Source organism: Sabethes cyaneus, chromosome 2, assembly GCF_943734655.1.
Source record: "Sabethes cyaneus chromosome 2, idSabCyanKW18_F2, whole genome shotgun sequence".
In the NCBI taxonomy this organism is placed as follows: Eukaryota; Metazoa; Arthropoda; class Insecta; order Diptera; family Culicidae; genus Sabethes; species Sabethes cyaneus.
Window position 1 is genome coordinate 48,356,096 of NC_071354.1, and position 26,797 is coordinate 48,382,892.

General features: G+C 41.4%; 1 protein-coding gene across 1 annotated transcript in view; it reads left to right on the forward strand.

Annotated features, from left to right (window-relative positions):
- Positions 1-24,878, forward strand: part of LOC128735371 (nascent polypeptide-associated complex subunit alpha, muscle-specific form-like) — a 99,328-nt gene extending 74,450 nt beyond the window's left edge. The window contains exon 22 of the mRNA XM_053829859.1: positions 23,329-24,878. Within this exon, the coding sequence (XP_053685834.1) occupies positions 23,329-24,878 (1,550 nt within the window). The remainder of the gene's footprint in view (positions 1-23,328) is intronic.
- Positions 24,879-26,797: the final 1,919 nt, after the last annotated feature.

A 26,797-nucleotide genomic window follows, 5' to 3' on the forward strand; every position in this document is an offset into this window, starting at 1 on the left:
CCTAAACTCCTCCCTTTCAGTCTGGAGTAGATTGCCTCCGCCGTCCCGCATTCGTCAAAAAAAAATCTGGTCACTTTATCTTATCCAGTACCTTTGGCAATGTAGCTCACATGCAATTTACCTCGCTTCAGCACCCAACATAGAGCGTTTTAGTTGGAATTGCCTATCTTCTACAATCCGGACGTTGAGAATTGGTGCACATTTGATACGTTGAAAATGAACTCGCTTAATCTGAACAAGGTGCCATTTACATTTCCGAATTAAACTTTTTGGGAATCATAATAACGCCATTGTCGTTGTATCACTATTTGGTCGAATTTGAATAGTGACAGCTTGTCAAGTCGCCCCCGAAAACAGAATCATACAGCTCAGCAGAAAAGCCACCATTTTCCTTCGAGTACGTTGACTCCTTTTTAATTTTTCAATCTTTCGGACTTTTCAATCGTATCGGTTGTCGACACGTTTATGGCCTGCAAGCTTGTTCAGGTCTTTTTACACGGATTTTACTTATTTAATTGTACCACATCACCAAGCAAGTACCAAGAAAAATTTGAAAAAGTTATGTACGGGGCATGTATAGAGCTAATTATTATCCATGAAATTGCCAAACTAAGTATTGCTCTATCTTATGCCTTTACAGCGCACTCCCGGTTCACATCCCTTAGTGCACAAAGAGCGCTCTTCACAATGGACGGCTATATTGTGAAATTCAGCAGATTATACTGAAGGTATGGACTGAAAGGGAGCTACCCGCGCACTAATTGGAAGGTCTCATGCTCCCTATTTAGAGCCATTTAAAACAGCAATTATTACACTCCTCAACTCTACTTACAAAATTCTCTCCCGCAATCTGTGTCATAGACTGAGGCCGTAGCAGAAATTTTTGTTGACATATACCAGTGCGGTTTTCGAGTGATACGCTCCCCGAAGGACTAATTGTTCACCTTACGACAGATCCTCGATAAATTCCAAAAATTCAAGTTGCAGCCTCACCATTTGTTTAAGAACTTCAAGGCAGCGTACGATTCAGTTAAACGAAATGAGCTGTGGCGGATTATGCATGTTCAAGCTGTCCATCGAAATTGATACGTACTAACCTTGATAGTTCAAAATAAGGCGTCAGTATAGCGAATGAGATATCGTGTCCGTTTGTAATGTTAGATGGTTTGAAACAAAGTGACAGGCCATCGAATTTGCTGTTCAGAAGGTGCTCTTCGGAGGACAGGCGTACAGATAAGCGATACCATCATCACGAAATCTCATATTCTTTTGGGGTTCGCAGACGACATCGGTATCGTCGGTGTTAACCTTAGAGCTGCACAAGAGGCGTACATGCATCTTAAGGAGGAAGCTGTGATGATAGATGCGAAAGATAGATGATAGCTGTGTGGTAACCCTTCGGGTGTTGGAAGCAGTGGTGATACCGGTGATATTTGGAGATACTTTCAAAGTGATCGATGAATTTTTCTCGGTAGTACAGTGCGGCCATAAAGCGTGAACGTTGATAGAGAGCGACCGACGAGCTCCTTGTTCGATAGTAAAATCCTACGATCCATTCTTGGCTGCATATTAGAATAAGAAGTGTGGCGCACTCACATGAATTACGAAATATATCAAATATATAAGAATGCGGATATTTTTTTATTTATTTTTTTATTTTTAAACACATATTTATTTATTCATTTATTCTTCGGATCATCTGACAACAAGGTCTACATGAAATAAAAAAAACTACTAACTAACAAATTAAAATGAACGATTACGATTACGTAAACGACACTTGAACGTTTCACTGCCAATATTAAAATCAAACAAGTAGAGCGCAGAGTTAAAAACTGCACACATAGCGGTAACAGGTTCATTTTGACCATATAATGTCCGATGAAATGGAATTCTGAGAAAGTCAGTAGAGCGAAGAACTCTCGAGGGCGCGTTCATATTGACCCTTGCCAGAATCCAAGGGACATCAATTCTTCCACATAATATCTTTCCAACAAATACAGCCGCATATCATCCCTTCTCTTTTCCAATGTGTCCATGTCCAGCAGCTTACACCTGTGTTCGTATGGAGGAAGTTCGACTGGATCCGTCCAGGGCAGATCCCGCGTTTCTGATAAACCTTTTTGTACAGATTCGATCCGTGCCGTCCAAAGGCCGATGTAAGGGCTCCAAACAACAGCTGCCATCTCCAATGATGAGCGTACAAGTGCGTAATACAAGGCTCTCAGGCAGTATGTATCACGAAACTTATCCTGAAATATAAGCTCGGTATCCAACAGAACACCAAGATCCTTGACGACAGTAACGCGTTAAATATTCTGGTCGTTTATGGAATAACTGTATTGGATTGGAGGCTTCTTTCGGCTGTAACTGATCACAGAGCACCTGGAGACACTGATATTGAGCCGGTTGCATACACACCAACCATAAAACAAATCGATTAGCTTTTGTAATTCGAAGCAATCAGCGACTGAGCGAACGGCCTTGCAGATTTTGAGGTCATCATCATACACGATTCTGCATCCTGGAAGCAATATCATGCAGACGTGGTAATACAGCGAAAATAGCAAGGGTCCAACGTTGCTGCCCTAAGGCACACCTGAGATACTCCGGAAGCCACAAGACTTAGTGCTCACCAGTTTCACAGAAAGACAGCGGTTTTCAAGAAAAGATTTCCACCACCGGACAAAAGCAGCAGAGACACCGAGATGCTTTATTTTAGCAAGCAATGTGGTGTGGTCAACTCGATCGAACGCAGCTTTGATGTCAGTATACACCGTGTCGACTTGTGCTCCACCTTCCATATGTTGTAGACGAAATGAACTGAACTTCACCAGATTTGTGCTGATCGAGCGACCAGGAAAAAAGTCATGCTGATCAGTTGAGATCTATTGTGCAAAATTTCTGTGCAGCGAGCCACCAATAAGGATCTCAAATAATTTCGAGCCAGCGCAAAGCGACGTAATTCCGCGGTAATTGGCAATATCGTTTTTGTTTCCCTTTTTGAACACAGGAAAGATATAGTATTTTTTCCAGCATACTGGCAATAGTTCCTGAAGAAGCGATTGGTTAATAATAAACTGTAGAGGTTTCGAAAGAGTAGATGCACAATTTTTCCGTATAGTCGACGGTATTCCATCCGGCCCGGGAGACACCAATGATTTCAACTGCTTCAAGGCAGCTTCAACTTCATTTTGCGTGAAACTAGTTATGTTTATGTCGCACACGTTTGCAGGAACGACCTTCAGAGCTTCCTGGACGTCAAGGCCTGAAGCATTGCTACTGGCGAATACACTAGAGATTTGCTAAGCAAAGAGATTACAGATGTCTTCAGTATTGCTGGCAGATAGATCACCTAGTGACATTTGGGCAGGAAGTCCAGTTTCCTTGCGCTTCTCATTAACGAATGACCAATAACGTTTGGGATTTAGTTTAAGATGTTGCTGCTTTTGCAAAACAAATCTCGAGTAAAGATGCCGGTTATGGGTTCTGTATCGACGACTGGATCTAACAAACTCTTGTTTGGTGATCGCGTTCCGCAAACAGGAGTACTTCTTCAGCGCTGCAGATCTTTTACGTTTTAAACGACGAAGCCACGAATTTGACCAAGGTTGGTTTCCGCTTAGACCTGAGTCGAGGGACGAAGTCGCGAAAGAATGATAAGAGCAGTTGGTTAAAAAAGGATACAGCCATATTCACATCAACCCCATCTAGGAACGAACGATTGTGAAGCGGCTGTGGACACTGTGGGCTGATCACGTAGTAAAGATGCCAGCTGAACGACCAGCAAAAACAATATTCGGCAGATGCCGATACAGGCCGCCGACTTCGAGGTATATTCCGTTCCCATTGAATGTGCGCTGTTGACGAGGATGCTAGAATAGTGGATGTTAGAGGCGTTTGGAGAATGACAACTCAAGCTCGACAAAGGTAGCAACGGATCCAAAATTCGGCACTGATTCTATAATCGAATTGTCGGAAAAAGTAAAGTAAGAGCATATTTGTACGCTTAGTTTTGCTATTTTTCACTGGAGTTTCTGGCGCATTGTTTTCTAAATATTTTAGGAACTGTTCTAGTTTGTCCCAAGCTGCCTGAACATAAAACATAAAAGTGTGTATTTTTATAATTAAATTTTTCATTATTCATTAAATATGCATCCTATCGACATTAACTTTGCTAGTACGATAAAATGAAATGCTTATTATACACCATCGAGAATTCATTAGGATGTCCTCTATCCGGAAAGGTTATATATTAAACTGTAAGACTCCTTGTTGGAATTCAGTATGCATGTGAAAACTCAGATTTTCAGTTGATTAGCTTTCTCATAGCGTTTTGCGTAAAAGTTGATGTTTTTTCATTTGCATTATTTTATCAATTTTAAAGTGATTTTCTTTGTTTGTTATGATGGTTATTAGATACGTGGAAGGCGTGTATTAACTAAAATAAAGTTGAAACACAGTGGAAAATGTTTTAGTTTAACGATTTTAGAGAAACTTAAGTGTCCGAAATTTGAATCAAATTTTGCACGAGCCTCCTAAAAATCAAATTTTTAGGAAAATAAATTGTACTGATTATAAAACTATGCAAATTTAACTTGTTTTAAATGCCATTTACGCAGTTTGAAAATACATATTTATCAACTAACTATGTAAGTATCGATTCAAATTTTTTTACGTGTGAAAAGCCAAATCATACTGCTAGACGGATGGAAAAGGCAAATGTTCAGTAAAAAAGTTAATGAAGTTAAGTTAAACGAGAATTTTCATCAATATATTACGCGTGTTTGAAGTCTGAGACAGAAATGTTCGTAGTTTGAATGAAGACCATAAATGTGTCCGAAGTTTAAATTAAACCCGAACTGCATTTAATTAGCATTTTTCCATATGAAACACTATTTTGTCGTCATTTTCAGCATTTTTCAGTGGAAATAAATAAATTTTCATGCTGCTGAACTGCTTAATATGATGAAATTATAACACCTTCAAATATTTTGCTTGGGACAAAGTTGCAGCATAGCTAAGTGTCCGAAGTGTTTGAAAGCTAAGTGTCCGAACGGTACATAAGTATAGATTAAAGCTAATCCAGCTTTTCCTCGAGCGGTTATGGCGGTTGGTGGATACAACTTTCTGAAGGGTTCGATTTTGACATTCAATGCAGGCGCGATTACTGCGGTTACTATGGAAGCCACTACGATTGTTTGCTGGTTGAGTGGAAAAATGTAAGGTACCTGGGGTAATAAGCACCGTCGATGCAAAATGCACACCCTGCGTTTCTAAGCTAAAACACATTTTAAAAACAAAAAAATAATTCTGCCCGGTTAACCATGTTTGCTTAGGCTACTGTATCAATTTGGCCTTTCTATCTCATAAAGAAACGTAAATAGTAACAAAAATATGTTTTCTATAAATAGCCTATAACTTTTTGATTTTGTTTCGCCAACACTTTTTATCTGCACTGACAATATTAATCGGCCGGTAAATGTTATAATACGATTAATTATGGTTCGAGATACACAATTCTGATTAAACATCATAAGTTTTGATATTTAATACTTTTGTTTTAACCAGAAACATTTTTTGTGAAAGTTCGGGGCAACACGCACCCCGAAACTCGGGCCAAAATGCGCCCTCAGCAAACATTTTTGGCTCATTATAACACTGTGAAAATGAAACACTATTCCGCTTAACTACCTTTATTAGAAAATATATTTAAAAGATTATGCAAAGTTTGTTGCACTATTATTTCTCTTTTTATCGAGAAAAATATGAACACTAATCTATCGACAACCGCGGTATTTCCAGTCTGCTAGTCTGCTAGTGCAGTCGGTATGTTTAGTGTTAAACAAATGCAGTCAGCATTGGAGAGTGTTAAATACTGTGATTCAACAGTTATGCTACTTGTTGTTATTGGTTTATTAGGACTTTTTAAACGCAAGGCGTTCATTCGAGTACTGGTTATGCTAGTTGGGTACACGGAGTTTCATAGGAAACGCACCTCCAATATTTCATCTTCCCTCCTTCGCTTGGGAAGTGTAATCACAGCATTTGGTAACGACCAGAAACGACAACGACATTGTCAGTTAGCAAGTACGAATTGTATTACAGTTATTGAATTTATTGAATAAATTCCCATCAATTGATACAAAACATGCATGGGTGCATTTTGCCCCGGCTAGTTGCGTTTTCAGACTTTTGCCTCATTAACAAAAATCACTTTGCACGCATTTTTCACTAAAGTTTTTTGCATAATAGCTCTAGGAACATTTAGCTAATATTCATTAGATTATACTCAGTATACAAGATTAAATAAAAGAAAGGATTTAACAAGGAAAAGCCATGATTTCCTTAAACGGTGCATATTACATTGTTTAGTTTTCGCAGACTAACCGAAGAGGAAATTCAGTTGAAGGGAAGCAAATTGTTGTGCTGGGGCAATCATTTTCTAAAATAACCTTTGCATTGGGTCAATGTGACAATATTTCAGCAAAGAATAGCCACAAAACTTCAAGTAAACAATCGTAGTAGCGTAGTGGTAGTCCATAGTAACCGCAGTAACCGCGCCTGCATTGAATGTCAAAACCGAACTGTACTCTTCAGAAAGTTGTTCCCACCAGCCGCCATTACCGCTCGTGGAAAGCTGGATTGTTGCGTGAAAAATCATATTGTCAGGTAAATTTAAAAAGACATTGTATGGTTAAAAGTATATAATTTCACTCAATTAAGTTGAGTGGAACTAAAAAAACTATTATTTTTTCAGAATAATACGAGTATTCAAAGTGTGAGACTGAAATATTCGGGCTTTGAATTTCGATCATTAAAGCGTTCGAAGTTTGAATCAAAACCGAACCGTATTTTTTAAGTGTTGTTTATGATAAAATAATAGTTTATGTTCAATTATAACATATTCCCAGGAAAATAAATAAAGTGTCATGCTGTTAAACCATTTAGGGTGACAGCAAAAAAAAATTCGAACATTTCACTTTGAACGAATAAAGACGATATTTTTGTTACGATTACAGTTGTTCAAGCAGCTGAGAGATAAAGGACCCCGAATAAGAACGGGCACTCAGCTAGAACAATTATAAAAGTCAATGTTAGGTTTTTGTCAGTAATCTATCTTTGTTTTAACAACTTCGTTAAAATACTTTCGAAGGCCAGATTTCGACAGCCAAGCATTCTGGGCCTTGTAATCATTTTTATACAGCAAAATTTTGGCTTTCTCTAAAAACTTCATCAATCGGTCGTCATTGTGGTAAATTTTCTTCTTCTTAAGTACAAAGTTAAAGTTTTAGTTGATCAAGAACTCCAATTGCGATTTAGTACATTAAGAAGAAACTTTGTGCGACCAACATTTTTGTGGTTACGGATAAACGGAATCAAAATTTTATCCAAACATTGAGTAATGTATGTTCCATGATGACTGCCAGTTCATTTGATTTAAAGAAAGGATCAGAAATATTGTTAGCAGAAACTAGTCTAGTAAACATCGTTATCTGGAATTTGAACTCTTTCCCGGCACGCAGCCGCCCAGTCGTCGTATGTTCGAATCTAGGCTCGGTGGTGCTTGCTAGATAGAGTCCGCAGAATCATTGCACTAGTCTCGTTACTGCCCTGTACTCTAATAGCCGACTGCAAAGTCTGTTGATAAAGAAGGGTCAAGTTTTAGAAAGATGTTAAACCCACGGTTTAAAACCGGTATCCCAAAGACCGGCGGTTCGAAAACAGACACTGTTCTAATAACAATTTGGGGTTTATTACACACTTATTATGGCATTTAAGACCAAAATTGGTCATGAAAACCACAATAAGAATACAATAAAACTCACATTGTTGCTTGGGTGATAAAGTCTGCAAGTCGTAGGCGAAATACGTAGCTGTCGTGAGTAAAATTAATAGTGGAATTTAAGGACAAAGTCGTCAGACTCCATTTATGGGAGTCAGTATGGCACCGAATATCACCCTTCCCTTCTCTTCTTCAGTGTATAAACATGCTCCCATTGACTCGGGAAACCATCACAAAAAAATTAGTTCAACTAACCTGCTAGCCGTAATCATATCTTGCAACTCGAAGCACTAAACATTGCATTCTATAGGTTCTATTACTTTTTGGGGCATGACTTACACTAAATACTGAGATTTCTGCCCAATTAAAATTCATCACTATATTTTCACTTTTTCGCCGTCGAGTTTTCTTTAATTTTTTTCGGCCGTTCCATTCATCACAACATTCGCGAAACTTAACTTGAAACACAGAAAACTTTAATTTACCACCTGAACAGTTATCTGGTAAGATAGTATAATGATTTTGCCTAAACTGTTTACTTGAATTGATATGAAAAACTTTACTTCGTTTCGATTGCAATCCCGAATCCGCGACCGTCGTTGTTGATACGTTACCCAGGAAACGGGGGTGTCCCATATTTACGTTGAGCGTGAAATTGGCCAATCATTTTCACTATTAAATTAACGGTCGTAAAGCGTCGAAAATATACTTATAAAATTCTCTGATAATAAAATTCACCGTAAACAACATTTTATGTGATAGAATTACTATCGAATCTAGTTCAACAGCAAAATAGATACGCGATTCTACGTTTCATAATTGTTCATAACAGATTATTACCTACTACTAGCAACTTAGCATAAACAAAACGATAGTGGAAACAAGTACTGAAATCAGTAAAAAAGCAGCGGGCCTCTGACGACCTTCATCTTAATCATGAAAAAGTTTTTCCGTCACCTAATTTTCGTATTATACCCAAGGTGCTGCAATGTGAGTTTTATTGCACTCTTATGGCGGTCTTCGAGACTAATTTTGGTCTTGAATGCCATCATAAGAGTGCAATAAAACCCAAAATGTTACTTGGGTAGTGGTCCAGGTCGATAACCTATCTTTAGCTAATTTCGCTAAAACTCTATTCATGCTGAAACTTCTGCTAGAAGTAATTGAAATGTTCTCCAGTTTTCTGCAATATTTTTAGTGACGCCATTACCAAATTTTGAAACACGCATTTTAAGGTGAAATTAGTCGTCATCGATACTGCCTATTTCAAAAGCAGTTTTTTTGTTTGACACAAAAATTCTGTTCATGAGAACATATTCGCTGTGTTCAGATTGGCAAGAAAAATGCGGTATTTACATTTTTATAAACAGAATCCCGCTGTTTGGGCCTAAAAACTGCTTCCGAATTTGGGCTTTCCGACGACAAGTTAATGACTGCTAGTTTCCCGTTAAGTCAGAGAATAAATAAGTAATCAGGAACAGCGTATGTCCGCAGTAAACTGTCGTACATAATTCGCTTAACGATTCACAGTATGAATAGTTTTTGCAAATCAGTATGCGCTCGCATCGATGCGATGTTTGGTGGTGGCTTCAGGAAACAATCAGCCTGTCAGTCCGTTGATTCTACTAAGACGCTCATAAAAAACATTAGTCAATAAAGACATGTAAATGAAAGCATCTGGAATTTTTCAAACCCGGTTAGAAAAACTTGAAAAAGTCAAAGAATTCCACTTCGTTAGATGATAGATACCTTAAGAAATCAGGTAAACAAATCATAATGCATCAGTTTTTATGAAATAAATTTACTTATTGCAAAAATACTGAACGATTAATTTGAAAGCTCCGGACAGATTACCCATGAGGAACAAGGCAACTACAACCCCTTCGGTCCTTCTAGCTACGGGCCGGATGGGTATTCTTAATTTCGAAAGGTTTCGATTTGACTTATGCCATCTTTATTGTTGATAAAAATTTGAAAGCTGAATAAAAGTGTTTATATCTGTAAATGACTGCAGTCATTTATAATCCCCTATTTCCCCGTAAGAGCACCAGTGAGTGGGCTGTAGTAAACAAATGTTAGTCTCAAAATATATATATCAATGAAACCATACGCGACTGCCAACTGTAGAACTGTTTATTGCCTACAAATCAAAAGATAATTAAACCCTTATTTCATCTTGGCTACTATACATTAGGTAGGTAGTATTTTTCTATGCCATTGCTATAAGAGTTTTTTTAGTTAGAAAGATCTCTGAAGACACAGTCAACCACAGGTAGAGAAGTAGCGTAGGCGAGTTAAGTTGTCTAATTTCCTACTGATAAATGGTTAATCGTTTATTTCTGAGGAGTGTCAAAATCCCGGATGTTCGCTGCCGGAACTGTCATAATAAGGAGGTTAGCGGCGCTAACTTAGTGCGTCTCGCGAAACAATTTGTTGTAGACACCTGATGGCAGAGAAAAAGTTAACATCTTGTCAACTGATGTTGTTTTATTCTTATAATTGTGGCAACGATGGTTTCGAACGGGTTTCCAATAATTTAAAGAAATTTCGACAAATTTATTATAATAAATTAGTATCAAATACAGTTCCGTGTGCATCATTTTTGATCTCGATCAGAACATTCTTAAATAATTACTTCTGATAATTGTAGTTTTCCGACTGGGAATTCCTTTAATATATCCTAAAACAAAGGTAAATTCAGCTAAAGAGCTTACTCACTCCTAAACATGTTATCTGAAACATGCAACAAACGACCATTCGGTCGGTCCTGCAAGATGCCTCCTAGGCAAACCTTGAAATAACCGCACTGGCTCAATTTCAATTACACAAAATTCCGGAACCAGATAAGAAATCCATTGCCATCCATCGGTCGGTACCATTCGCTGCAGCGCCAGCTCTAATCTGAAATTCCCTGAAAGCCTGAAAACAAAGAACCGCATCACACAACCTTCCCCAAGCCAATTCGAAACCCAAGCCAACGTCGGTCGCTTACGACACAATCAGCCATCAGCGGTAATAGGTTGCATCACTCGACTCGATCGGTCAACAAAAGCGGCCACATGTGTGACCATCGACGAAAACCGGAACCTACAACAGCCCAAAAACCAGAACCTGCATGACGTGCAAGCTTAGGTGCCGCTCATCGATCACGTACGCGTGGGTACCCATCAAAGCAATCGGTGCGTTGCCGTGACGGACGGTGAGAGCAACAATTCGCAACAACCAGCGCTCACGATGAGCGCAGGACGCTCGCTCGCTCGCTCGCTGCTTGACCACCACACGAAACGGCCGCGAACAACACAAATCATCCCATCAATAAAACATAAAAGCATCACGCAGAAAATTAAATGATCAAACCCCCCGCACCCCCTGGCCTCCCGGCGGGCGCGGTGCAGTGGTGGCAGGAGGTTGTCTCACGCATACAGACGCCACCGTGCCACCGTGTTTGAGGTGGACCTGGACTGGACACGGGACACGCACATTGCGTCCAGCATAAAGGATAATGCGCTCACTCTCCAGTTCTGAGCTCACACCGCCGGTCCGGTCGGTGTGAAGCAACCGGACGGTCGAACCAAACCGGTCGCAGTCAGTGGTCCGATTAAAAGAGAGGGGATTTAGTCAGATCGAAAAAACACAGAAAAGAGTGAGATGACTGGTGCTTTCTGCTCGGTTAAGACCGTCCCGCTTTGGCAAGTGGTGCGGGATCGGATTATTGCCCCTTATTTTAGGATTGATGATGGGTTGATTTTTTCGGAGAGAACCGGGAGAGTTGGTGCGTAGCCGAAGCGTACGCGTGTAACGTCGGTGCGTATGAAACTGCGTGCGATTGTCACCGAGGGAGAGAAGCATCATCGTTGATGATGATGATGACGATGGGTTGGTGTTTACAAAACAACCCATCGATGAGATGAGTTGAGAGCCTATAGGTGGTGAGAGCGAGTTTCGCCCAAGGGGTGAAGAAAGGCTGCGCAGCAGCGGGTTTCGCAGTGAGTAGAGAACGATGAGTTGTGCTAGGTCAGCAAACATTACTACCACAATAAAGCGGAAAGGTTGATGAGAGAGAAAAGTAGCACGTGTGTCAGTGTTGGTGAGCATGAGAGAGAATGTAGGTGCACAACAGCACAACATAATGACGGCAGGACACCCCGTTTTGGGTGGTTTGTTTGCTCACGGTTTGTGCCTATGTGGTGGTGCACCACGGCTATGTTGCTAGCTAACAGCATAGTCATGTGGAAGCAGAACCCGCAAAGGCAGCAGTGTCATCTTGTCGTCCATCGAAAGTGAAACGCGCACTTGAAGAGCAGGACGGGAGTCGAATTCTTTTTTGGAGTTTTTTTTTTATTTCGCTACGACGACGGCCAGAGTTACGTTTGCTCTGATTTCGTAACTTCATTCAGGATCCTACTCTCATCTCGCGTGCCACCACTGCAACAGCTCCAGCAAGCAGCAGTAGTAGTAATAACGAAACAGTCTATCTCGGTCGCACAGTCGGCTGCTGGACATCAACAACCACGCGACACACACCGTCCTCCCCTTCTCCAGAGGGCCTCCACAGCCAGCAGCGCACCACCAGTCGTCGGGCCGCAAACGAGACTTCAACAGATCAGAAGAAGCGGCGGCCAAAAATTTTAATGGGTACTTACCTCGCGTGCCATCGTCGACTACCGTCAGTCGTGTATTGATTTTCTCAGCGTGCAGACGTGTACGCTCCTCCGGTGTGCTTATCCCTTAACTAAATGATGTGCATTGAGCAACCAGCAAACGGACCCAGCAGCAGCAGCAGCAGCACAGCAGCAAGGAGTGCACCTGAAATTAAACGGAAATTATTTTGAATTAAACCAAACACAACCAACAAAAAAGGCACGGCCCAAGTTCCTCCCGCGTGGAAGTCTAGTAGTAGTTTCCCCGGTACTGATGATAGTAACAGTACTGGACATTAGTTTTAGCGCAGCTCTAGTTAAGTACTTCGTCAAATGTGATACACGCTGAAGATACACTACAATACATACAGGTGATCCAGTGATTACCGGGATTACGGGAAGTGAATCAATCAATTGTGTGCGAAAACAAAAAAAGAGTGTGAATTTTTACCGGATTTTTCCGTTCCGTAGTCGGACACTACTAGTCAGTCAGTGAAGTGAGTTTTTTGCGAATAAAAACCGGCTAACGGCACCTTAGAGAGAGCCTGAACGAGTGCACCAACCACGTCGAACGGTCGCTCGGCGAGCCAAGCGAAACAAACTGACAGCTTAGAGATCCTGACAGCCGCGGCTCGTCGGTGGTTTCATTCCGGTTGATCCAAGCAGGCAATGGCATTGTCATTGCTGCAGGAAGCGCAAACAGCAAGAGGTGAGTTTCTGCTTTTGTTTTCACTGTCGAGGGGGGGCGATGTGGGGCTCCCATGGTGCAAACGGTAAATCAAGGAACCGGGGGGAAAGCTATTTTAGTAATTTAAAAACCGGCTACCGGTTTAACCTGCTAACGGGATTTAAACAATTTATTTACACAATTTTGAGGAAGAATCCTTTAATAAGTTAATTACTTCTGACTGAGAAAACTATCATCGTTTTTCCTTTTTATTATTTCAGATTTCATGATTTGAGAATGTTAACTGATGTTTCATGAAATTTTCAAACAAAGCCGTATAACAAAATATCAAAATAACAACGCCGTTAATATTATGTCTGACAACAAATAATCTAACTTTTTTTAAATTTGTTATCCGTTAGAGAAACTGTCTTATTAACATTAATATTTATTCTCATCTGAAAGTCCCAATTTCATCAAAGAATAAATATACTTACACTGTAAAACAACAGGTATCGCATTACACTAAAATTCACAAATAAATCATTTTCACAACATTGTTGTTGAGACTTTGAAACGATTGCAAAAAATTCATCGCTTACAGCAGCCTGGCTGAGCACTGAAATAAATATGGACCGGCTGAACTAAAAACCGAACTTGAAAAAGGCAATAATATGGCAATCAAATTGCTCTACTAGAGATAGAGTTTAATAACAAAAATCTTCTTTTCATGTATATGAGATTCTACTAAGACACTCAGGAATATTTTTGTCTAACTATTTGGTACAATTTCTGCCAAGAAAATCAGCAATTATCAATGAATTGGTATGGAAATATGAAAATAGTGTATTGCAATAAGTGATTAGAAAAATTTCCTATCGATTGATACAAATATCTCATAAGTCTACTAAGGATTGCGTGGGTTATAAGCATGTAACATGTTACCCCTCGTTTGTAACTCGTTACGTTACATACAATGCAAACTAGTAAGGCATTTTCAACCAATCATAAAGTTGAACTAGTTAGACGACACATAATTAGTTTTCAATTTTTCAATAGCACGTACCTTAAAATCAATTGTTTTCTTTCCTGGAATCGATACGTGGAAGATTTTCCAATCGATTAGTGGCAAATATCTTTGAAATCTATTGAGAATTGGCTGAATTATAAGTGTGTAAAACTAAATTTTTCTTTATTTGGGTCGATGCGTAGTCCGATTCTCCGACCAATTGGAGCAAAAATATTAAAAATCGATCTGGAAACCGCTGAGTTATCGCCGTTCAAAACCTAACTTTTCGAGATAGATTTTTTAGAATGACCCCCTAAACCGGTTACCTTCCTGTAAGACGTAGTCCTATGTCAAATGGTATTATAAGGCATCGTCTTGTGTAAAACGACTACGAAAATATGTCATAAAATAACAATTATTATTCCCAAGTTATAATTTGAGTTTTATTACAGTCTTATTGCGGTGTATGTAACCAATTTCGGTCATCAAAACCATTTTAAGAACGCATTAAAACCTGCCTATTACCGGAATTTATTAAAGACTAGGCGTAAGAATGGAGAATCGTGTAAAAAAAACCGCGGAAAGTCCAGAATTCGCGGTGAAATTCCGCGAAAAACCGCGAAAATTCTGGAATTCTTGCAATAAAAACCGCATGAATTCCGAAATTTACGTAAAAATAGTCGTGTAAAGAGCGATTTCTCAGTTAAAATCCAGAACACAGATTATAAAATATTTCCATTTCCGTGAATTTCTTTCCATACTTCCGAACCACAATGCATGTTCCTTGGCGTCCCGCAAGCAATTAAAACGGCCGCCATTTTAAGGCGGCAGTCCAAATCGACGCCATCTTGTTTGAACTTCCAGTAAACTAACCAAAAACGTTTCTTTTTTGAGCGTCTTAGTAGAATACAAAAGTTGAGTAAAGAAAAGTCGAAAGTTTTTCCGAAAAAATTCTACATTTGTAGGTGAAATTTGTAGTTCTACAATTTGTAGGTTTCATGTAGCTTGAAAACACACGATGATCAAGTCAAAAATTTTGTTCGAAAAAAAGAGAATGGTAATTTGAATTTTGAACGTAAAGAGAAGAGTCGTTTTTCCGAAGTTCCTGAAATTACCTCATGGTATTTGACAAAAACAGTGATTCAAATTTTGGACGCAAAAAGCAGATTTCGGACGTAAAACGAGCGGATATTAATTCAAATTTTGGACGTAAAACGAGCGGACGTTAATTCAACTTTTGAACGCAAAAAGAGAGGACAGCAATTCGAATTTCGGACGTAAAACGTGAGAATTGATTCAAATTGTGAACATAACACGAGAGGACAATAATTCAAATTTTGGACGCGAAAAAGAGAGGACGTTAATTCAAATTTTGGACGTATAACGAAAGAACGTTAGTTCGAGTTTTAAACGTAAAATGAGAGGACGTTAATTCCAATTTTGGTCGTAAAATGAGAGGGCGTTAATTCAAATTTAATTTCGGACATGAAACGAAAGGACTTTAATTCAAATTTCGGACGTAAAACGAGAGAACGTTAATGCAAATTTTGGACGCGTCCCACAATTACAATCGAAACGGCCACTATTTCAAGGCCATGTCCAAATCGTCACCATCTTAATTACTTCCAGTAATCGAAAGCGTTCCTTTGTTGAGCATCAGAAGTTAAGTAAAAAAATTCAAATTTTTTCCGCTTGAATTATACGTTTGCAAGCAGCGTTTGTAGTTCTACGGCTTGTAGGCTTCATGTAGCTTGAAAACACAGCTTAAAAAAAGAGGACAATAATTAAAATTGTGGACATAAAAGGGAGGCTGGTAATTCGAATTTCGAACGTAACACGAGAGGACGTTAATTCATATTTTGGACGCAAGAAGAGAGGACGATGATTCAAACTTTGGACGTAAAGCAAGAGGATGTTAATTCAAATTTTGGACGCAAAATTTTAGATGTAAATAGAAGAGACGATATTTCGAATTTCCTGAGATTACCTCATGGTATTTGACAAGGACGTTATTTTTGTAAATTTTAGCCGTAAAAGTAGAGAACGTTAATTTAAATTATGGATGTAAAACGAGAGGACGTTAATTGAAATGTCGGTCGTTAAACGAGTAGACGTTGATTCAAATTTTTGACGCAAAAAAGAGGACAGTAATTCAATTTTGGACGTCAAAAGAGAGGACGTTAATCCGAATTTCGGAGGAATCCAGATCCGAAAAACGAGAGGACAGTAGTTCAAAGTTTGGACGCGCGAAGAGATGACGTTAATTGAGATTTTGGACGCAAAAAGAGAGAACGTAATTCAAACTTCAGGCGTAAAACGAGAGGACGATAATTCAAATTTTGAACGCAAAAAAGAGGACGTTAATTCAAATTTCGGACGTAAAACGAATGGACGTTGATTCAAATTTCGGATGTAAAACGAGAAGACGTTTAAATTTGGAACGCAAAAAGAGAGGACGTTAATTCAAATTTTGAACGCAAAAAAGAGGATGGTAATTCAAATTTTGGACGTAAAAAGAGAGTATGTCAATTCAAATTTTGGACGCAAAAAGAGAGGACGCTAATTCAAATTTTGAACAAAAAAAGAGAGGACGTTAATTCAAATTTTAGACATAAAAGGAGAGGACGTTAATTCAAATTTTGGACATAAAAAAAGAGGACGTTGATTCAAATTTTGAACGCAAAAAGAGAGGACGTTAATTCAAATTTTGGACGCAAAGAGAGAACGGTAATTCAAAGTTTTGGACATAAAAAGAGAGGACGCCAATTCAAATTTTGAACGCAAAAAAGAGGATGTTAATTCAAATTTCAAACGTAAAAAGAGAGGACGTTAATTCAAATTTTGAACGCAAAAAGAGAGAACGGTAATTCAAAGTTTTGGACATATAAAAAGAGGACGCCAATTCAATTTTTGAACGCAAAAAAGAGGATGTTAATTCAAATTTCAAACGTAAAAAGAGAGGACGTTAATTCAAATTTTGGACATAAAAGAAGAGGACGTTGATTCAAATTTTGGACGCAAAAAGAGAGGACGTTAATTCAAATTTTGGACACTAAAAAGAGAGGACGCCAATTCAAATTTTGGACGTAAAACGAGAGGACGTTAATTTAAATTTTGAACGCAAAAAGAGAGGCGTTAATTCAAATTTTGAACGTAAAAAAGAGGATGTTAGTTCAAATTTTGGACTTAAAAAGAGAGTATGTCAATTTAAATTTTGGACGCAAAAAGAGAGAACGTTTATTCAAATTTTGGACACTAAAAAGGAGGACGCTAATTCGAATTTTGGACGCAAAAAGAGAGGATGTTAATTAACGCTGCGGACGTAAAAGAGAGAACGTTGATTTAAATTTTAGACGTAAATGGAAGAGACGATATTTCGAATTTCCTGAGATTACCTCACAGTATTTGACAAGGACGTTATTTTAAATTTTAGGCATAAAAGTAGGGGACGTTAATTTAAATTATGGATGTAAAACGAGAGGACGTTAATTGAAATGTCGGACGAAAAAAAGGGGACTTGAAAAAATCGCATAAAATAAATGGACTTAAAAAGAGATTCTAGTGGAAAAGATTGCAAAGTTTGTTTGAATTTATCATAACATGTGCGCCGCTGATTTGTGGTGAACATCAAAACTTTGCTCGCAACAAAGTATCAAAATGTAATTTTTTACCCCAAACAATTTTTTGTTCTTGGACAAAATGATACTTTAAAGCAGCATGTTTACTATACCAATTGATACAGCACGTGGTTCGTGCATCAGCGCCATACTCCATTTTCTGTTTTGCCACCAAGTAGGTATTAATTGCAGAATTTTACGCTCAAAAACCAACCCCAAGCACTCAACTGTCCGCTTCCGTTAGCGTCCAGTTTCGGGCGAATTTGCAAACTATGGAACTTCAGCTGGTTACGTAATCCGTAGCAAACCCAATTCGTGGCTGCTCCGGGTCACCGCTATTCTGACGCATGATCGTGGGTACTATCTGCCACAGCTCATTTCGTTTGATTGAATCGTTCGCCGCTTTAGAGTCCACAAACAGTCGGATGAGTCTGTAAATTCTACTCCCGGAACTTGTCTATTCCCTGACGCAGGTTAAATCTCGGATCGTGGAGCGACCCTCGCCGACGAAGGCCTCCGCTACAGAACAGGATACGGGAAAGCATCTTAAAGGCAGAATCGAGCAATGTAATGCCTCGATAGTTTTTACACTCGAGTTGATGTCCTTTTTTGAAAAGAAGGGCAAATGCGGCCATCAACCACTCCTCCAGTATTTTTGCTTCCTCCCAGATCCTGACAATGATCCAGCGGATTGCTTCGTACAGTCGTTCGCTCCCCATTTGTAGTTCAGCCGGAATGTCGTTTTTCAGCCCACTGATTGCATTCTTAACCTCTTCCTGTGGCTGGTGGCTTAACAGCTGTGGCTATCGCTCATAATTCTCATCCTGTTGCTGCTGTTCTCTGTTATAAAAAGGTTTTCACTAAATTTTACATGAGGAATTAAAATAAAACCTCGGAAAACTAAAATGATGCAAGAGGACAGTTTTCAATAATTTTTAAATTAAAAATTGTATAGGTTTGGGCCGAAGATTCCAGATATTTACGAAATTTGGCTCGCGGACTTACTAAGGTAATGGATTTTTGGAGTTAAAACAAAGTTAGGATACTTGAGTTTCCCGATTTCCCAGAAAATTTCAAGGAAAATTTTCCCATCTTCTCGAATATCGCTTATTTAAAAAGTTCTTAACTTTCGGACCAAACATCGTAGTACCAAACTTTCTCCGTTGAAATGTAAGCGAATTTTCTCAACAATCCAGAAAAATTTCTTTCGAAAAAAGTGGTGAAAAACTACAAATAAGGGACATTACTAAATTTACTTTTTACACGTTTTTTGCGCGGTTTTTACGCAAATGTCGGAATTAAAGCAGTTTTTCGGAATTTACGCCGATGAGCTCTCCGCGTAATTTTGGAATTCACAAGGTTTTTACGCAGAATATAGGAATTTGCGTGATCCTCTTAACGCGAATTTTTTAATTTAGGTGGTTTTTCATACAAATTTTTGGAATTTACGCAATTTTAATTTACGCAGAGCGCATCCTTCGCGTAAAAAAGCGACTAGAGTGTATTTCGAAAGCTTTCCATAAGGCAAAACATAGTTTTTCTAACTTCTCCTTGAGGTCTCGTACCTTAGTGTGAGTTTTTTCATCGATTTCTGAGAAAATTTGCTTACGTTTTCATTAAAAATGGTTTGTTCAACGATACTTGGTTCCTGAGATATGAATAAGCAATGCCCGAGAAAACATGTTACTTGACGTTTTCTGGAAACATCGGACTTTTTATACGACAATTTCGAGCAATACCCAAAAATGTGCCAATTTCGGTCCAAATCGGTGCAATAGTTTTTGAGAGAGGAAATTTGAGAATGATTCTTTTGAGAATCGCGCGTTTTAGGTTTTAAACATTGGAAAAGTGAACAAAACTCTTATTTCTTCAATCAACACTGAATCACAAACAAACAGAAAGGACTGTTGGGAGAAAAATTAACAAAAGTTAATCGTCACGCACATTTTGCCTGAATCTTTACACCATCTATGATCGACATTCCCAATTATTAACTTTAACAGGAGTATTTCTCAAACAAGCAAATATTTTTTTCTGTGGCATCCCCTTCCTCTCGTTGAAAAGCGCAACCTTGACGAATACGGAGACGTTCCCAACCAACAATAAGAGTTAGAGAGTAAGTGTTATGTCTCCCATTTCGAATGATCGTTTCCGATTTCCAAAGCAGTAAGGGAAATCTATACATATAAAAATGAATTTCTGTCTGTCTGACCCTTACAGACTCGGAAACTGCTGAACCGATCGGCGTGAAAATTTGTATGCAGAGGTTTTTGAGGCCGGGGAAGAATCTTATGATGCTTCGAGACCCCTTCCTCCTCTGGAAGTCCATATTTTTAAGGTCAGTGGACCATACACCCACCCTTAAATTCATTTATTTTTCCGATGTTCATTCCCCATTTTATTTAAACACTTCAACCCATTTCTCCCCCCAGGGAAAGCGATCTTCCCTGGTGCAGTATATTCTTCAACAAACACGTGCAAAGCCACAAATCAATCGTCCGCTTCGCTTTTAATGCTTGCTTTGACAGCTACACCGTGTGCGCGCGATTTCACTATTTCACCGTAAAGTGTTAAATTTCGTCACCGCAAAATAAAATATCTTAAAGAATATTTTGTGCAAATTTCAGCCCTACTCATACTCACCACCGCACCATGCACCGCTAGGTTTCGGCCATCGAACCCCGAAGTCCCGCGCCGGTTTGCGCGCGTTTCGTGATAAATCAAATTAATGCCTCTTTTAATTATTCAAACTCTTGTTGTGTTTGAAAATTCCGATTCCGACGAACTGCGCGGACCGTCCGTCGGCCATTCTGTTGAGAAAAAAAATAATAAGAACAGAACTGTTCAGCCACAACCACCCGCCTACTGCTGTGTACTGTACGGCGTATGCAAACCGGACGACACAGCGGACCGACCTCGTTGTCACTCGACTGTCACTGCAGCCGCAGCCGCAGCCGCAGCCGCGGCCTACTCATTCATTGAACGCGTCGCCGTCGCCGCCGCCGCCGCTTCGTCATCAGTTACGGTCGTAGGTTTCGACCGTTTACCCGTTGCAAAATTTAATCGGATTCTGAAATTAAATATTGTTCCTAAATTGCTCTGACCTTTGCGCCGTTGAGCAGCGGGCTAAGAAAAGAAGCCGCGAAGCGGTAGGTACTAGAACATTGTAAAACAAAATTTCAACCAGCGCGCCAGCGGACGCACTCTTTCCCGAAACCGTTATGCTGCCATGCTAATTTTGCTTCTCCCCCACTACCAGGCAGCAGCAAAAAAGAAATAAAAATTTAAATATCTTCCTGAAAATACATAGGTATTAAACATATACACCCGGGTGCTGCTGACGGTGCTGGTGGGCGGTGGGTGTCGTCGATTCATCCACCCCTTTTACTGGAAAGCATCGTTTTACGGTAGCAACCAACACAGCAAAAGCAAACGAAAAAAAACACACAGCCGAGCCAAGCTAACGAACGGCGTAATTAGTTTGAATAAGGGTTATTTTCTTTTAATCTTGCAACCGCTCTGTATTTTCTTCGCCGAGCCTGTATTCCTCTATATAAACCGTGTCGAAATGGCGATGGCTGCGACGACGAAAGGACTCGGCAACGATTCCATCCAGGTTCTCCTCTCAGCTTCCTTATTAAGTACATAACGAACAAAAGTGAAGCTGCGCCCGTTCCCGGTGGGAGGAAAGCCGCGCGGCGGCGTCGCCTCTGTATAATGATAAAGTCCGGGACTGCTTTTGGGGGGGGGCTGATTTACGCATGGAGCACCGCTCGTTTTCGTCATCCGATCCGGGCTTTCTTTGTGGTGCCCGTTCCACATCCTATAGCACAAGGTTTCGCGAAAACGTTTCGTTTTTAGTCCTGTCTTTCGCAGCTCGCAGTCCCAGGTCCCACACGCCGCCAAAACCGGGGGCAACCGGAGTGTATAGTAAGCATGATTGATGGAATGGGTTAAAGTAATAATCAAATGGGAAGCATTTTTTCTTCATTTACTCGGCTCTTGCGCAAACAAGAGGAAAGGGTTTTTGTTCGGTGGAAAGAAAGCAGCAAAAAAAAAAGTTTTCCTTCCACTTTCGTGCGTGTGCCTCGCGCGTCTTCGATCGAAGAGCAAAGCGAAAGAGCAAACACTCCACCCGGAAAGCCATAAAAAAGGGGTGAAATCATAAACACATAGTAATAAAATTATAAATAAAGGATTAGCTTTGGTTTTGGTGTTGTTCCGGGTTGCGTACAAAAACGAATCGATAAAATTGGTGTGTGTTGTCTTGGTTACTCGTCGAAGCGCCGACTACGATTTTCTGTTTTCTTGTTTTTTCAAGTTTACTTCCTTCGTCCACTTGCCGTCGGCACTTGGCGCGATGGCTAGCCACGTCCACATCCTGTTGCTGTTGCCGGTTATTAGTTTAAAATTTTCCCATGCATCTGCCGATGCAGCGAAGGACGGACACGACGTGACTCGAATTACTCGCCAGGACCATCACTCTGGTCTCTGGTCTCATATGTAAATAAATCATTTCACACTTATCCTTCCTGGAGCGAGCGGTTCGGCTTACCCGTCGCTGCATTTCCCGTATAGCAAGTCGATCTTGCGGAAACGAGCAAGTGTTTTCCCGCGCGAACCTCCTCGCGCCTCCGATTCTTCCGCAGCCGTTCTCACACATGTTCGCCAGTTTCCGGAAGCCGGTGTTTTCGCGTGAAAGCGAAAGTCGTCGTACTCACAAACACGCAGAACCGGGTACGGCGGATCCTTTCTGACGTATCACGTGTGTGGAGACGACAAGAACGTGCTGACAATTCAACCGTCTAGTCAACGCCACATCTCGTAGACGGAACCGTACAATCCGCGTAAGGGGGGAGCCCTCTGCCCATGGCAGCCCGTACGATAGCGACGACGCGGGGAAGGGGTTTTTGTTTTGCTTCCTGATTCGCACACACGACCGAAGACCGGGCGCTCTCACACACGCTCACATGTGCACGGCGTTCCGAAAAGGGCTGAGAGAGCGGAATCCTTTCGGCTCGAGCTAACGGCTCACCACATATGAGCACGGGTTAGTGGGTTATGTATGCTCTACGGCGGTTTGTTTACGTTTGCGACGAAGTTGATTCATTCATGCGAGCGCAGCGCCCGGTGTGCACCGGGCTGAACTGGTTGTCAAACCTCCGTGTGTGTGATTGTGACTCACAGCAGGCTAGATATCGGTGGTTGCTGCGATAGCTTTCGCTATCGGATGATAAGCTGGGCATGGCTGGGTGGGCAGCTTCCTTAACAGCAGGGAAGCCCGGCAATCGGTGAAACGATTGCTAAGTAAACAACCCCTCCGGCCGACCGGAAACAGCAAAGAAACTATAATTTCCCAGCTTGAACAATCAGCTGCCGCACGGCGATATATCGAATATCACCGAGTTGCTTATTTTGTTAACTAATTTAATCCCAAAACACACTCAACGCGAGCCAGTCAGTCAGTCAGTCAGCCGGAGCAGAAAATAAAAAAAAATCGATAGCTTTTTAGACGCTTCGCTTCGTTTTCCCCTTCATTCGCCCGTGGCGAACGGCACGGGCTTCGCACCAAATCAAATTAATAATTCCGTTTTCCGCTTCTTTTACAGGATTAGCCGCCGTTCGTTCCCTGCAAGGTATGAAACGCGAAGAGGATCGCAGTATGTCCGTGTCGCCGCCATTGACCGGTCAGCACCATCACCATCTCCAGCAGCAGCACCACCACCTGAACATGAACTTGAACCACAGTCCAACCCTGTTCGGAAGCTACCATCCGACGGCTTCGGCCATGGGAATGCTGGCACCGCAGCTGCTAGCCGCCAACCAGACCGCAGCCGCCCTGATGGCCGCCGGCTTGCCGATGTCGCTACGGGCGACATTAGCGACCGGTCTGTTTCCACCTCATCCGGCCCTGTTCGGAGCCTGGGCTCCACCGACGCCCACCAGCAACAACAGCAGCCCACCGCCGCCGCAAAGTCCCATCTCACCGGCGCTCAGCCAGAAAAGTTCCAAATCTCTCAAACTCACCGCCAACAACAACCACATCGTATCGACCACTTCGGAAATCCTACCTCAACAGAAGAAGCTAGCAAAGCGGAAACAACTCTCTATCAAACCAGACTCTGCACTGCTTCAGATGCCCGGCCAATCCATGCCCGTCGATATCCCGAACATGGACATGGTCAGCCCGGGCCCTATCTCACCGCCTACCTCCGGCTCGTCGCCTCAATCCAACGGAAGCGTCGAAATGCCCCCTGTCATCACTACCTCGATAAAGGATCACTCCCGTGATAAGGTTTTCACCTGCAAGATCTGCAATCGCTCGTTCGGCTACAAGCACGTCCTCCAGAATCACGAGCGAACCCACACCGGCGAGAAACCCTTCGAATGTCCCGAGTGCCACAAGCGCTTCACCCGAGATCATCATCTAAAAACTCACATGCGACTTCACACGGGCGAGAAGCCCTACTCGTGTACCCACTGTGATCGCCAGTTCGTCCAGGTCGCCAATCTCCGACGGCATCTGCGGGTACACACCGGTGAAAAACCGTACGAGTGCGAAATGTGCGAACAGAAGTTTAGCGATTCCAACCAGCTGAAAGCTCACATGCTCAGCCACAGCGGTCAGCGGCCATTCCACTGTGATAGGTGCAACTCCAGCTACCGCCGGCGGCACCATCTGCTTCATCACAAGTGTGGCATCACCAGCCCGCCAACGCCCGCCATCAGTCCGTCGATGTCGCTGTGCGATCAAAAGTCCGGCTGCTCCGAAGTCTCCGACCTGTCCATGGAACTTAAGCCCTCCGTCTTGCTCCACCAGAAGCTTTCCGGTCTGTCCCTTCCGCTGGACTTCAGCTCACCGGACGCTCGCAGTCATCATCACGCGGCGGCCGCCGCCATCGATCTCCGATCGATCCGAACGCCACAGCAAATAACCCACATCAAATCCAGCCTGCCGGAGCAAACCGAACCGGAAGACCTCAGCATGCATTCGCCCCGCTCGCCGGTCACCCTGGAGGAGCTGGAAGAGCTGGACGATGCCGCCTCGCTGTACCTGAAGCAGCGCCAGCAAAAATTGGCTCTAGCGGCCGCAGCCGCTGCAATGGCCACCGCCGCCAGCACCAACGGACCAGCCCCACGTCACGGTATGGAATCTTAAATTTCCTCCTACTCTTCCTCCATGAAATCTCCTTTTCCCCCCCCCCCCCCCCCTCTATCAAGTAAAACTCACAAAACATTACGTGTTGTTGTCAACGGATACCAAATAATCGAACAATGCCAAGAGAAAGAAAAACAAAAGTAGCTTAGTTAAGTGAAAAAGCCATATATATGAAGCATATATTTAAAAAAAAAATCAAAGAAAACCTATATATACATACATATATCTGATAATCTATCCACACACGAGCTAGCAATCGGTAGTAATCGTCTTCACGAGCGGATCCCGCCCTTCCCCTCTTATGATGCAAAACCGGCCGCCGCCATTTTGTGTTTGGCCAAACACTGATCTGTACATAAAAAGCCTCACTTTTCTCAGCATTTGCGCGGGACGCGCCGCAAACCATGTACATAACCTAACCAAAACTACTGTCAAAAACACGTACGCAAACACAAAATGGCTGCCGACTTGTGTCTCATTTCAATCACAACAACCACAAAAAAAGCAAGCAAACAATGTGTACAAAACACGGGTTCCACACACACAGACAGTCGAATCAGGGATTTTTTTCTCCGTTTACTTTCCCCCCGCGAACTAAAAAAACCCGACGAACGACGATTCAAAGAAATGGTATGCAAGTTCCTCCGAAACCCAAAAAAAAAACGTAAAAAAACAGCAGGCCACGGTCAGTAGCGTTGAGATGAAAATGGCGAAACAATCACTATGGTAGCAAAATTCAGTTGTTATATGTTTTTTTCCGACAGAAAAAAAAAGAAACGGAAAATTGATTTGAACTTAGGTTTAGAGAGGTTTTGCGGTTGGTTTATTTCTTTTTAGTATATATTCACACACACACGTACACGTACACGTACACGTACAGTAGTGGTCTGATGTAATCCAAAACAGAATCTCATAAAATCATTCTAGTTTTTCTAGTTTTTTTTTTCTTTTTTTGTTTTTAATTGTAAGTTGCGCGACTTGGTTCTAGGAAGAAGAAAAACAAAAACAGCAGAAGCGAACAATCAAAATTCGAGTATAGTAAACTGCGAGACGACGGCTTTCGAAAGCTTATAAATTGTATATTTCTATTTTTTGTTTATTTTAGGTGAAAAAAGTTATTCAAAATAAAATATTTAAATTTATTAAAAAAGTGGAAATTTTCTGTTGTTTTTCATTTTGCTTTGTTCCGCTAGGTTTAAGTTTTTTATATCACATTTGGTTCCTTTTTTTGTTTCCATGTTGGTCTTTCGCTTCTCGTGAAAAATTTATTTGTCAACTACAATAGAAACTAACGGCAACACTGCCGTCAACTCTGACACTGCGATGTGAATGATTCACCAGTCACAATCAACAATGAATTTCATATTTCAAGATTTCAAGATCATTCATGTTCATTGTCCGATAACATGCTACCCTGCCCGTAGAGGGGGGAGTTCAAGGGATCAAACCTCCTTCCGTTTTCAAATGCAGATGAAAAAAAAAGAAAACTTTTAAGCTGGGACATTATCCGACTGTCACCAACAGGCAGCAGCGTCCCGTGGCAAAAGCCTAACCTCTGGCGGCGGTTTGTCAGCCAGCCCCCAAACGATTTCAATTTCCGCTCCGCTCCGTCGGGACAGCACAAATTCTAAACTATCCCTTTTGTGCGCTCCGTCCGCATCCTTTCACACCAACTTTCACATCACTCATCGGACATCAATTCAGCATGTTCTACATATGTTGAACGCTTCCGTCCCTCCCTCGGCCTGCTGCGATTGCGATTGCAGCAAATCGTTACGCAGGGCCGGGCAAGTTTCGCCAAATTTGCACATCTTTCCGGTTTTGGCCCAAGGTCGAGGAGGCAAAAAAAGAAGAAAGAATAAAAACTGCCCCACAGCCAAAAAGGGACACTCTTCTCCTAGCTAGCACCTAGCCAGCCA